Source organism: Schistocerca gregaria, chromosome 6 (assembly GCF_023897955.1).
Source record: "Schistocerca gregaria isolate iqSchGreg1 chromosome 6, iqSchGreg1.2, whole genome shotgun sequence".
NCBI lineage: Eukaryota > Metazoa > Arthropoda > Insecta > Orthoptera > Acrididae > Schistocerca > Schistocerca gregaria.
The window spans coordinates 491130373-491144479 of NC_064925.1; the positions used below are offsets into that span (position 1 = coordinate 491130373).

A 14107-nucleotide genomic window follows, 5' to 3' on the forward strand; every position below is an offset into this window, starting at 1 on the left:
GTTCACGTCCACGCTGTCGCGGCATGCTACCAGTGTTAAAGACTGCGATGGAGCTCCGTATGCCACGGCAAACTGGCTGACACTGACGGCGGCGGTTCACAAATGCTGCGCAGCTAGCGCCATTCGACGGCCAACACCGTGGTTCCTGGTGAGTCCGCTGTGCCGTGCGTGTGATCATTGCTTGTACAGCCCTCTCGCAGTGTCCGGAGCAAGTATGGTGGGTCTAACACACCGGTGTCAATGTGTTCTTTTTTCCATTTCCAGGAGTGTAGATATAAGTTCAGAATCGGATTCCGAGTTTGAGTTCAAAACGGTGTGTCTCGGATGATAGTTTCGATTCTATATTAATATCAAAGACGTGATTAAATCCATTTATTCCGTTTTCACTGGTAGATATGGAGGGCTACACGCTAGTAAGGAACCTAGGCATCTTTTTGATAAACATTTAACCAGGACAGAGCACATCACGAAAATTTGCTACAGAGTTTTAACAATGTCAATGTAGAATGTTAACAACGAATTACAATTCAACTTACCATTTCGTATGTCCGTTTCCTTGGCCACTTCCTCCCACTTCTCAGCTTTCAGCTTCGATTTCAAGTAATCTTCGTGGCTTGTATCATACAGAACTTTGCGAACACGTACGGCTTCAATTAGCTTTTTCTCCATTTCGAACTACCAACGGCCAGAACCACCGTGAGCCTCGCAGTAAACTGCGTACAGGAGACTGCGGTCCTCAGGGTACCAAGCGCAGGAACTGCGTCACGCCACGCTGCGCTCTAACGTGCGCAGCACCAGTCAGTTGTGTGGTTCGCAAAAACTCACCGTGAGTCACCCTGCGTCACCTCACGGACCTGCCAGCCTAACAGACGTTCGCCAGAATGATGTTAGTTCAAGAATTGATTGCTTTAAGAAGTTCATTGATGATGATTTTCTCAAACCAGGCAATTGTATGAAGGTTGTGATTACTTTGCTCTTATAAACGTCGGTGATTAATGTTTGAGTAAGTCATCTTTCTTACTCCGATAATACGGAGACAATTATTTTCAAAGAGTTTTAAGTTCCACACTCTGTACGTCTAGGAGATACACTATGTGATCAAAAGTATCTGGACACCCCAAAAAATCATACGTTTTTCATATTAGGTGCATTGTGCTGGCACCTACTGCTAGGTACTCCATGTTATCGACCTCATTAGTTATTAGACGTCGTGAGAGACCAGAATGGGGCGCTCCACGTAACTCACGGACTTCGAACGTGGTCAGATGATTGGGTGTCACTTGTGTCATACGTCCGTACGCGCAATTTCCACACTCCTAAACATCCCTAGGTCCATTGTTTCCGATGTGATAGTGAAGTGGAAACGTGAAGCACAAAAGCACACAAGCTGACCTCGTCTGTTGACTGACAGACTGCCAACAGTTGAAGAGGGTAGTAACGTGTAATAGGCAGACATCTATCCAGACCATCACACAGAAATTCCAAACTGCATCAGGATCCACTGCAAGTACTATGACAGTTAGGCGGGAGAGTTTTCATGGTCGAGTGGCTGCTCATAAGCCACACATCACGCCAGTAAATGCCAAACGACGCCTCGCTCGGTGTATGGAATGTAAACATTGGACGATTGAACAGGGAATAAACGTTTGGTGGAGTGACGAATCACTGTATACAATGTGGCGATCCGATGGCAGGGTGTGGGTATGGCGAATACCTGATGAACGTCATCTGTGAGCGTATGTAGTGCCAACAGTAAAACTCGGAGGAGGTGGTGTTATAGTGTGGTCATGTTTTTCTTGGAGGGGGCTTCCACTCCTTGTTTTGTGTGGCACAATCACAGCACAGGTCTACATTGATGTTTTAAGCATCTTCTTGCTTCCCACTGTTGAAGAGCAATTCGGGGATGGTGATTGCATCTTTCAACACGATCTAGCACCTGCTCATAATGCACGGCCTGTGGCGGAGTGCTTACACGACAATAACATCCCTGTAATGGAATGGCCTGCACAGGGTCCTGACCTGAATCCTATGGAACACCTTTGGGATGTTTTGGACCGCCGAATTCGTGCCTTGCCTCACCGACCGACATCGGCCTCTCCTCAGTGCAGCACTCCGCAAAGAATTGGATGCCATTCTCCAAGAAACCTTCCAGCACCTAATTGGACGTACGAGAGTAGACTCTGTCATCAAGACTAAGGGTACGCCAACACCATATTGAATTCCAGCATTACCGATGCAGGGCACCACGAACTTGTAAGTCATTTCAGTCAGGTATCCGGATACTTTTGATCACATAGTGTAGCTGGGACCTCGTCAGGACACTCTGGGATGGGGTTGTAGAGATGAAGTAAAAGATTTGTTTAATATAATTAATTTATATTTAGAACAAAATTACGTGGAATGTGTTGGTACACAATATTTTTAGGAAGATTTCACCTTTTCAGCAAGTCTTTTTTCCTTTTTACATGTTTATAAATCTCATTGTACTTACACGGAGTTTTATAAATACGTAAAAGGTGGAAACGACTTGCTAAAAGTGGTGTAATCTTCCTAAATATGTGGTATACTAACTACTTCTGCCGCAACAAGTTCCATGTAATTGTGTTCTAAACAGAAATTAATTGCTTGTAGTTAAACTGCCACTATAACATTCATTCCACAGTCCCTGGCCAAAGTCGATTCTTTCATTAGCCCACTGGCTCGACATCAGCGAAAATACTCTTTTCACGGTGGCGTTTTGTGCGGGAATAGCAAACAAAAACTCGCATAATTTTGGCACCTGACATTTCGTTCAGAATTTTCGGTTTCCTCAAGCAGCTAGATCCACATTTCTTACACGGGGTGTTTAGACTACCACTCGCAGGCATACGTTCAATCAGGTACTGGAAGGTTTCTTGGGGAATGGCAGCCCATTCTTCACGGAGTGCTGCACTGAGGAGAGGTATCGCTGTCGGTTGGTGAGGCCTGGCACGAAGTCGGCGTTCCAAAATATCCCAAAGGTGTTCTGTAGGACTCAGGTCAAGGGCACTGTGCAGGCCAGTCCATCACAGGGATGTTATTGTCGTGTAACCACTCCACCACAGGCCGTGCTTTATGAACAGGTGCTCGATCGTGTTGAAAGATGCAATCACCATCCCCGAATTGCTCTTCAACAGTGGGAAACAAGAAGGTGATTAAAACATCAATGTAGGCCTGTGCTGTGATAGTGCCACGCAAAACAACAAGGGGTGCAAGCCCCTCCACGAAAAACACGACCACACCATAACACCACTGCCTCTGAGTTTTACTGTTGGCGCTACAAACGCTGGCAGCTGACGTTCACGTTCACTGTGCATTCGCCATACACACACCCTGCCATCGAATCGCCACATTGTGTACCATGATTAGTCACTCCACACAATGTTTATCCACTTTTCAATCGTCCAATGTTTACGCTCCTTACGCCAAGCGAGGCACCGTTCGGCATTTACTGGCGTGATGTGTGGCTTATGAGCAGCCTCTCGACCATGAAATCCAAGTTTTGTCACCTCCCGCCTAACTGTCATAGTACCTGCAGTGGATCCTGAAGCAGTTTGGAATTCCTGTGTGATGGTCTGGATAGATGTCTGTCTATTACACGTTACTACCCTCTTCAATTGTCGACGGTCTCTGTCAGTCAACAGACCATCACATCAGAAACAGTGGACCCTCTTCAATTGTCGACGGTCTCTGTCAGTCAACAGACCATCACATCAGAAACAGTGGACCTAGAGATGTTTAGGAGTGTGGAAATCTCGCGTACTGACGTATGACACAAGTGACATCCAATCACCTGACCACATTCTAAGTCCGTGAGTTCTGCGGTGCGCCCCATTCTGGTCTCTTATGATGTCTAATTACTACTGAGGCCGCTGATATGGAGTACTTAGCAGTAGGTGGCAGCACAATGCACCTAATGCATGTTTTTGTGGGTGTCCAGATACTTTTGATCACATAGTGTAGATACGGCAACCCTAGTAGTGATACACGCGGAAGATCGCTGTGGCAGTTTACTATTATTACGTTGCGTTCCCATGACTTCTTTAATTTGCGAGTAAATGCTTCTTTTTCTCACTTTTCTACTTCGTATCTCCCATCGACATTTATTTCATGTGCTCCTTTTTTCTCGTCGTGCCAGGTTAAAGAGATCCACTGAATTTGTCAACTTGCAGCTTCCTTTTCTTCTTCTATTCCCAAAAGCTCATCATGAATTCGCTGTATTTTGCGTTCCTGTGCCCATTGTTTTTAGTGGTCTTTTTAGCTTTTTGTGTGAATGTGTGGTTCGCAGCTAGGACAAATGAATTTACCTCTTTTCAATTCATTATATTAAGTAGCTTTTTAGTTAATCTAGTCTTGTCCATTTTACGGAGAGAAATTCATTGTGCATAGAATTTCAAGCGTCTTCTCTATATTGCATCAGTGAACTTGCCTGTTGCTGTGTATATTCTATAGTTTTTCCTTTAAATTCATATGCCATTTATGTTTAATGGGGTCATAAATTTTTCTGATAATTTTTCACATTTCCTTTCCAGTTTCATCTGATTTTGAATGGCTTCGTAGAAACTTTGTTTCTGAGGTCTGTAATCCTTCAAGTGCAATAGTTGTTTTGTGATGCTGAAGTTTTGCTTTGAGGGATATCACTCATTTATTGCAGTGATTCCACGTTGTTCTGTACGCTTTCTTGACGTTGGTGGCCCCTTCCAAGTTGGCATTACTTTCTAGTTGAGATGGTACTATGATTTGTCCGAGATATATAAAGGAAGTGACATATAGAATTGCCCCATTTTTCGTTTGCAGTGAGGATCTTCTGATGTTTTGATTTAAATTTTCCATTAAATGAGTCTTTTCATAGGGTATTTTGGGTCCTGTCTTTGATGCTACCCCTTAACTTCTCTATGGCGCGCTTGGATTCTTGGCTAGTCTTAGTGAAAATAGTTGGATCTCCAGCAAAAGCTAGGCACTACGCTTTGCTTCTGTGTCCCGACGACCAGATGTATATACCCTGGACTTCCTTCCCCTATTTTGTGATGAGTTGGTCTAACACTATGTTGTTGTTGTTGTGGTCTTCAGTCTTGAGACTGGTTTGATGCAGCTCTCCATGCTACTCTATCCTGTGCAAGCTTCTTCATCTCCCAGTACCCACTGCAACCCACGTCCTTCTGAATCTGCTTAGTGTAGTCACCTCTTAGTCTCCCTCTACGATTTTTCCCTCTACGCTGCCCTCCAATACTAAATTGGTGATTCCTTGATGCCTCAGAACATGTCCTACCAACCGATCCTTTCTTCCGGTCAAGTTGTGCCACAAGCTCCTCTTCTCCCCAATCCTGTTCAATACTTCCTCATTAGTTATGTGATGTACCCATCTAATCTTCAGCATTCTTCTGTATCACCACATTTCGAAAGCTTCTATTCTCTTCTTGTCCAAACTATTTATCGTCCATGTTTCACTTCCATACATGGCTACACTCCATACAAATACTTTCAGAAATGACATCCTGACACTTAAATCTATACTCGATGTTAACAAATTTCTCTTCTTCAGAGACGCTTTCCTTGCCGTTGCCAGTCTACATTTTATATCCTCTCTAATTCGACCACCATCAGTTATTTTGCTCCCCAAATAGCAAAACTCCTTTACTACTTTAAGTGCCTCATTTCCCAATCTAATTCCCTCAACATCACCTGACTAAATTCGACTACATTCAATTATCCTCGTTTTGCTTTTGTTGATGTTCATCTTATATCCTCTTTTCAAGACACTATCCATGCCATTCAACTGCTCTTCCAAGTCCTTTGCTGTCTCTGAGAGAATTACGATGTCATCGGCGAACCTCAAAGTTTTTATTTCTACTCCATGGATTTTAATACCTACTCCAAATTTTTCTTTTGTTTCCTTTACTGCTTGCTCAATATACAGATTGAATAACATCGGGCAGAGACTACAACCCTGTCTCACTCCCTTCCCAACCACTGCTTCCCTTTCATGTCCCACGACTCTTATACCTGCCATCTGGTTTCTGTACAAATTGTAACTAGCCTTTCGCTCCCTGTATTTTACACCTTTCACCTTCAGAATTTGATAGAGTGTATTCCAGTCAACATTGTCAAAAGCTTTCTCTAAGTCTACAAATGCTAGAAACGTAGGTTTGTCCTTCCGTAATGTACCTTCTAAGATAAGTCGTAGGGTCAGTATTGCCTCACGTGTTCCAACATTTCTACAGAATCCAAACTGATCTTCCCCGAGGTCGGCTTCTACTAGTTTTTCCATTCGTCTGTAAAGAATTCGCGTTAGTATTTTGCAGCTGTGACTAATTAAACTGATAGTTCGGTAATTTTCACATCTGTCAACACCTGCTTTTTTTTGGGATTGGAATTATTATATTCTTCTTGAAGTCTGAGGGTATTTCGCCTGTTTCATACATCTTGCTCACCAGATGGTAGAGTTTTGTCAGGACTGGTTCACCCAAGGCCGTCAGTAGTTCTAATGGAATGTTGTCTACTCCGGGGGCCTTGTTTCGACCCAGGTCTTTCAGTGCTCTGTCAAACTCTACACGCAGTATCGTATCTCCCATTTCGTCTTCATCTACATCCTCTTCCATTTCTATAATATTGTCCTCAAGTACATCGCCCTTGTATAGACCCTCTATATACTCTTTTCACCTTTCTGCTTTCCATTCTTTGCTTAGAACTGGGTTTCCATCTGAGCTCTTGATGTTCATACAAGTGGTTCTCTTATCTCCAAAGGTCTCTCTAATTTTCCTGTAGGCAGTATCTATCTTACCCCTAGTGAGATAAGCCTCTACATCCTTACATTTGTCCTCTAGTCATCCCTGCTTAACCATTTTGCACTTCCTGTCGATCTCGTTTTTGATACGTCTGTATTCCTTTTTGCCTGCTTCATTTACTGCATTTTTATATTTTCTCCTTTCATCAATTAAATTCAATATTTTTTATTATTTCAATTTAATAATAGCAACAGTCAGTATTTCTTTGATTCATTCAAAATTCTCTCTACTCCCTATGCAGCGCTCTCCCGTACTGGATGCTCGCTTCCTATTCCGTAACTCTGGAAAACGAATGCGCGTTCAGTTCTAAAACTCACGTTGTCGGGCCGTCAATGTCCAGCCAATGTCTGCCTTCCAAAGATCTTGGCATGCCGGTTATTATGATACCCTTCCGGTACGTTATAATTTCGCGACATTGTCCATTATAATTTAGCGAAAACACTCGACGTATTTACTCGTTATGGACGTGTTTCTTGGACGCCTGTCTTAACCACGTCGCCCCGTATGTTTCACCTAGTGAAAAAGTGGTGCAAATATTTATACACTACTGAGTGCAAGTTTGCAACGTCCTGAAGCAGGTGTCTAGTTCTGGATCGGCAGAAGTCTGCAGAAATCGGTCAACTTCGGCTCGCTAATATACTACTGGCCATTAAAATTGGTACACCACGAATATGACATGCTACAGACGCGAAATTTAACCGACAGGAAGAAGATGCTGTGATATGCAAATGATTAGCTTCTCAGAGCATTCACGCAAGGTTGGAGCCGGTGGCGACAACTACAACCTGCTGACATGACGAAAGTTTCCAACCGATTTCTCATACACAAACAGCAGTTCTACATCTACATCTACATCCATACTCCGCAAGCCACCTGACGGTGTGTGGCGGAGGGTACCCTGAGTACCTCTATCGGTTCTCGGCTTTGCCTGGTGAAACGTTGTTGTGATGCCTCGTGTAAGGACGAGAAACGCGTATCATCACGCTTCCGACTTTGATAAAGGTCGGATTGTAGCCTATCGCGATTGCGGTTTATCGTATCGCGACATTGCTACTCGAGTTGGTCTCGATCCAATGACTGTCAGCAGAATATGGAATCGGTGGGTTCAGGAGGGTAATATGGAACGCCGTGCTGGATCCCAACGGCCTCGTATCACTAGCAGTCGAGATGACAGGCATCTTATCTTCATGGCTGTAACGGATCGTGCAGCCACGTCTCGGTCCCTGAGTCAACAGATGGGGACGTTTACAAGACAACAACCATCTGCACGAACAGTTCGACGACGTTTGCAGCAGCACGGAGTATCAGATTGGAGACCATGGCTGCAGTTACCCTTGACGCTGCACCACAGACAGGAGGACGACAGCTCAATCCCGTATCTGGCCATCCTGATTTAGGTTTTCCGTGATTTCCCTAAATCGTTTCAGACAAATGCCGGGATGGTTCCTTTGAAAGGGCACGGCCGATTTCCTTCCCAATCCTTCCCTAACCCGAGCTTGGGCTCCGTCTCTAATGACCTAGTTGCTGACGGGACGTTAAACACTAACCACCACCACCACCACAGACAGGACGCCTGCGATGGTGTACTCTACGACGAACCTGGGTGTACGAATGGCAAAACGTGATTTTTTTCGGATGAATCCAGGTTCTGTTTACAGCATCCGTGTTTGGCGACATCGCGGTGAACACACATTGGAAGAATGTATTCGTCGTCGCCATACTGGGGTATCTTCCGGCGAACAGTGGACGTTACATTTCTGATGTGTTACGACCCCTGGCTCTACCCTTCATTCAATCCCTGCGAAATCCTGCAATGGTTCAAATGGCTCTGAGCACTATGGGACTTAAAATCTATGGTCATCAGTCCCCTAGAACCGAACTAACCTAAGGACATCACACAACACCCAGCCATCACGAGGCACAGAAAATCCCTGACCCCGCCGGGAATCGAACCCGGGCGTGGGAAGCGAGAATGCTACCTCACGACCACGAGAGGCGGGCACGAAACCCTACATTTCAGCAGGATAATGCACGATCGCATGTTGCAGGTCCTGTACGGGACTCTCTAGATACAGAAAATGTTTGACTGCTGCCCTGGCCAGCACATTCCCCAGATCTCTCACCAACTGAAAACTGCTGGTCAATGGTGGCCGAGCAACTGGCTCATCACAATATGCCAGTCACTACTCTTGATGAACTGTGGTATCGTGTTGAAGCTGCATGGGCAGCTGTACCTGTATACGCCATCCAAGCTCTGACTCGATGCCCAGTCGTATCAAGGCCGTTATTGTGGCCAGAGGTGGTTGTTCTGGGTACTGCTTTCTCAGGATCTATGCAGCCAAATTGCATGAAAATGTGATCACATGTCAATTCTAGTATAATATATTTACCTAATGAATATCCGTTTATCATCTGCATTTCTTCTTTGTGTAGGAATTTTAATGGCCAGTAGTGTATTTTGTGTCCGGCCGCAACCAGTGTTTACCTCATGCCTTACGAAGTGATTATCGTGCCGTGCCGTGCCATACCATGCCGTGCCAAACAAAAATCACAAGAATGTAGTGCCAGCACTGCCTGGTCATTGCGCGGCTTGTTCTCCCATGTTGTATCACCGCCTTTGGCTAGTAATTTGCCGGGAGTTGGTGGGAGGCGCTTGTATCTTCTGCAATCCGTAATCTCACTGAGAATTCACTCAGAACGTTGTGAACAAACTATACACTGAGGTGACAAAAGTCGGGGGATACCTCCTAACATCGTGTCGAACATCCTTTTGCCCCGAGTATTGCAGCAACCAGATGTGGCATTGAGTCAACAAGTTGTGAAAATGGTCTCCCAGAGGTACAGTTGGATCAGAGGACCCAGTCTCTTCCATTTAAAAACAGCCCACACCATTATGGAGCCTCCACCATCGTCCACAGTGCCTTATTGACAACCTGGGTACTTGCTTCGGGGGTCTGCTGTACACTCTGCACCCTACCATCAGCTCTTACCAACTGAAATCGGGACTCATCTGACAAGGCCACGAGCCCAGGAGAGGTGCTGCAGGTGATGTCGTGCTGTTAGCAAAGGCGCTCACATCGGTCATCTGCTACCATATTCCATTAACGCCAGATTTCGCCACACTGTCCTAACGGATACGTTCGTCACACGTCATTCACTCAGTGTTATTTATCTGTCAGCACTGACTACTCTACGTAAACACTGCTGCTGTCGGCCGTTAAGCGATTGCCGTCGGCCTCTGCTTTGTCCATGGTGAGAGGTAATACCTGAAATTTGGTATTCTCGGCACACTCTTGACACTGTGAAAACCACTGCATATTGAATTCCCCAACGATTTCCGAAATGGAACTACCAACTACAATTCCGTGTTCAAAGTCTCTCCGTTCCCGTCGGAAACTCGAATCACATAAGTGTAAATGACAGCTCCACCAATGCGCTGTTCTTTTATACCTCGTGTACGCAGTACTGCCGCATTCTGTAAATATGCTCATCAGTACCCCGCGACTTGTGTCACCCAGCGTAGACTAGACTACGCCGACAAACAGTGGTGCTGGGAAATCAGAGAGGTCTTTGTAATTTGGCAGAGTCGACCCTGCACATGGTGCTGCGCCTGCGAGGCGGCGTGATCGAGCCATCGCTGCGGCTGCTGGCGCAGAAGTATAACTGCGACAAGCTCATCTGCCGCAAGTGCTACGCGCGCCTCCACCCCAGGGCTACCAACTGCCGCAACAGGATGTGCGGCCACAACGCCGACCTCCGCCCCAAGAAGAAGCTCAAGGCCTGAACACTCGCTGTGTCATTTCCGTTGCATCTCAGATTTTGTTCTATAAATAGTATAATTTAAATTATGGATTCCAACCTCTTGAAGTTTCTTCTGTGTATACTTGACAATGCTTAATAAATTAATGAAAAGGTTGTTCGGCTTAATTTTTGGATCTGACACCGTGTTTACAAGGTAAGAAATTTGCAGAGGACGAAAACGGATTCCAGGAACTGTTATTCGATGTTATGTTTCGCTGTTAGGTTCAAATGGTTGAAGTGGCTCTGAGCACTATGGGACTTAACGTCTGAGGTCATCAGTCCCCAAGACATAAACCTAAGGACATCTCACACATCCATGCCCGAGGCAGGATTCGAACCTGCGACCGTAGCAGCAGCGCGGTTCCGGACTGAAGCACCTAGAACCGCTCGACCATAATGGTCGGCACGCTATTAGGCCTAATCGATTTTGCTAGCGTGATCAAATCTTGGTTTTGCTAACTTCAGTTTTACACAAATAGTTTCAGTAAATTAACTGACTTACCGCCAAGGGTGCCCTCGTAAATTTATCCAAGAGGATTGCCATTTCTACATACACACACACCTGTCTCAATGTGATACTGCCTATGTTTGATGCCCACTAGCAGTAACCGCTCACAGATGGGTAGCACTAGCCGTTGAGGGTAAATAAATAGGACACGGAAAACAGTGCAGTCGTTGTCGTAATGTGGTAATGTGGAAATGGAGTGATTTATCTGACGACCAAAATGGCGTGATCATTGGCTTTTGGGCCAAGGGTGGAAGCATTTCCGAAATGGCTAATTTTGTAAACTGTTCGCATGCCACTGTGGTTAAGTATACAGTTGATGCCAAAATAGAGCTATCAAGAACTGGCGCCGAGGCAACTTGGGTATGCCAAGGGTCATAGATGATGGGTGAACAATGGCTATGGAGATGTGTACCGGCAAACTGGCGTGCAACTGTTGAGCAACAGCGCCCAGACCAAGGGGCTACCAGCAGTGCCTCCTCAACAACTGTTGAGCAAATGTTGGTGCACATGGGCCTCTGCAGCAGGTCCTGGTTCATGCACCCATGCTGACTGCTGTTCATCGGCAACAAAGGCTGGAATTTGCGTGCCATTACCTCAAGTGGACGCCCAATGAGTGGTGATATGTGGCGTTTTCAGATGAATCATGTTTTATGCTCCATAAGACAGATGGTCATTGGCGAGTACAGCATGAAACACCTGAAAGCAAACACCCTGCAACTATCGTTGGAAGGGTCCAGGACGAAGGAGGGATCACTATGGTCTGGAGAGTGGATGAGCTCTTCATTCTCGGAGGCACAGTAGATCAACACAAGTATGCATCTATCCTTGGGGACCATGTCCACTCATTGATGCAATGTGTTTTTCCTCAGCATGATGGCATCTACCAGTGGGACAGCCCAACATTTCAACCATGCCAGAGTGTATGTGTGTGGTTTGAATAGCAACAGGACTATACTCTCCTGGCCACCCAACTACTCATATTTAAACACAATCGAGAACCTGTGGGACCACCTCAATCAGGCTGTATGCGTCATGGACTCTCAACTGGGAAGGCTAGTGCACCTGTCCTTGGCACTGGAGTCAACATAGCTTCACAAGCATATCGATACCTTCCAGAACTTCATTGACACTCTCTCAGCAAGTTTTGTAGTGGGTCCAAGGTGTTTATTCAGATTATGGCAATTGGTACATTAATATTTGTAGACACTGTAATTGATTTGGTGGTTTAATGGGTGAATAGTGGCCCAGAAGTTAAATTTACACAAAACTTATAGTATCTCAAATGATTCACAGGTATCCAATTAATGATTTTATTTTTTTAATATATTACTTTGATACTGAAATGGTAGGTATATTTCATTCATACAGTGTGACAATTATTAAATTATATGATATAAAATCGTCATAACTTCTGAAAGGTTTGCGTTAGGACATTCAAACTGCTTGGTTGTTGGCCGCGGGGAATGATGGGAATTAGTAGGGGCTGTATGGTTTGGTTTAGCGACAAAGTTCACTTTCATTTGGATAAGTTCATCAATAAGCAAAATTTGTGCATTTGGGGGACTGAGAATCCGCATTTCGCTATCGAGAAGTTTCTTCACCCTTAACAGGTGACTGTGTGGTGTGTAATGTCCAGTCACAGAATCATCAGTGCAATATTCCTTGATAGCACAGTGACTACCGTAAAGTACGTGAAGGTTTTGGTAGATGATTTCATCCCCATTATCCAAAGTGACCCTAATTTCGACAAGATGTGATTCGTGCAAGATGGAGCTCTACCCCTTCGAAGCAGGAGAGTGTTTTATGTCCTGGAGGGGCACTTTGAGGGCCTAATTCTGGCTCTCGGGTACCCAGAGGCCACTGGCATGGGCCTCAATTAGCCGGTACGTTTTCTGGATCTGAACACATGCGACTCCTTTTTGTGTGGCTGTATTAAAGACAAGGTGCACAGCAATAATCGCAAAACCATTGCTGAACTGAAAACAGCCATTCAGGATGTCATCAACAGCAATCGTTACGCCTGAGTAAATCCTGTCAGTTAACAGCAAAACTAAGCGGATAAAATGCCAAGTTATTACCCCTGTAAGTGCAAAAACAGAATGAAACTTTAAAAATAACAGTATTTTCCAGCATACTCAGTAGTGTTAAACCTGAAATTTAGTAGAATCACAGACAATTGTCTAAAGGAGGTTCCAAGAGGGGCCAATCTTTAAGTAAATTGTACAATTATATGTTTACAAAAAATTATTTTTGTAATTGTTGAAGGCCGAATAGTGCAATCGTTGACGGAAAAACTGTGTAATTGTCGATGGCTGAAGACTAAAGAAAAAAAAAACATTTAAAAAGCGCCCCCTCTTGCCCTTTCTCCCCCCTGCGGACACCTGTGTCTACTGTACAACTTATGCACAGCACACTGGCTTCTAAGACATGGGGGTGAGTGAGACCGGTATTGAATCCACGTGGTTGAATAACGACCGTTGGTGTGGTACATACGCCACCTGTGTGTGCAGTTTATATGGTTTCCAATCTCATTTAGGCAAATGCTGGGCTGATCACCAATTTACATCTAAGAAAATACTTAGTGATGGCATATGCCACCTGGGGGACAGTAGATGTACCGATAATGGTTTCACGCCATCCACCAACAGATAGCGGCAATAGCTACCAGAGCCCCATCTGTATCTACCATTTAATAGGGAATGCTCACAGCCAAAAGGCTCAGTGTTGTGAAAACGTGTAAAGCAAGCAGGCAACCATGCACAGAGCTGCTTTCATGCTTCATAGAGCCAACTAAGCTAGTCTGAAAGGGGTAAAATTGTGGCCTTCCGAGCGATGGCAAGGTCTTTCGGAGAATTGCCACCCAAGTTGGACGTGCTGCGTCAGTTCTGGAATGATGCTGGTATCAGTGGCCACATAGACATTCTCACACCCATAGACGGGGTTCTGGACGTCCACATAGCACAGATACCCGCAAGGTCGTCGTATTGTAAGGGCA

General features: G+C 45.0%; 1 protein-coding gene across 2 annotated transcripts in view; it reads left to right on the top strand.

Annotated features, from left to right (window-relative positions):
* LOC126279078 (ubiquitin-60S ribosomal protein L40-like) overlaps positions 1–10608 on the top strand; it is a 65605-nt gene extending 54997 nt beyond the window's left edge. For both annotated transcript variants that reach the window (XM_049979536.1, XM_049979538.1), the window contains exon 3: positions 10388–10608. In XM_049979536.1, the coding sequence (XP_049835493.1) occupies positions 10388–10587 (200 nt within the window). In that variant the 3' untranslated portion in view covers positions 10588–10608. The remainder of the gene's footprint in view (positions 1–10387) is intronic.
* Positions 10609–14107: the final 3499 nt, after the last annotated feature.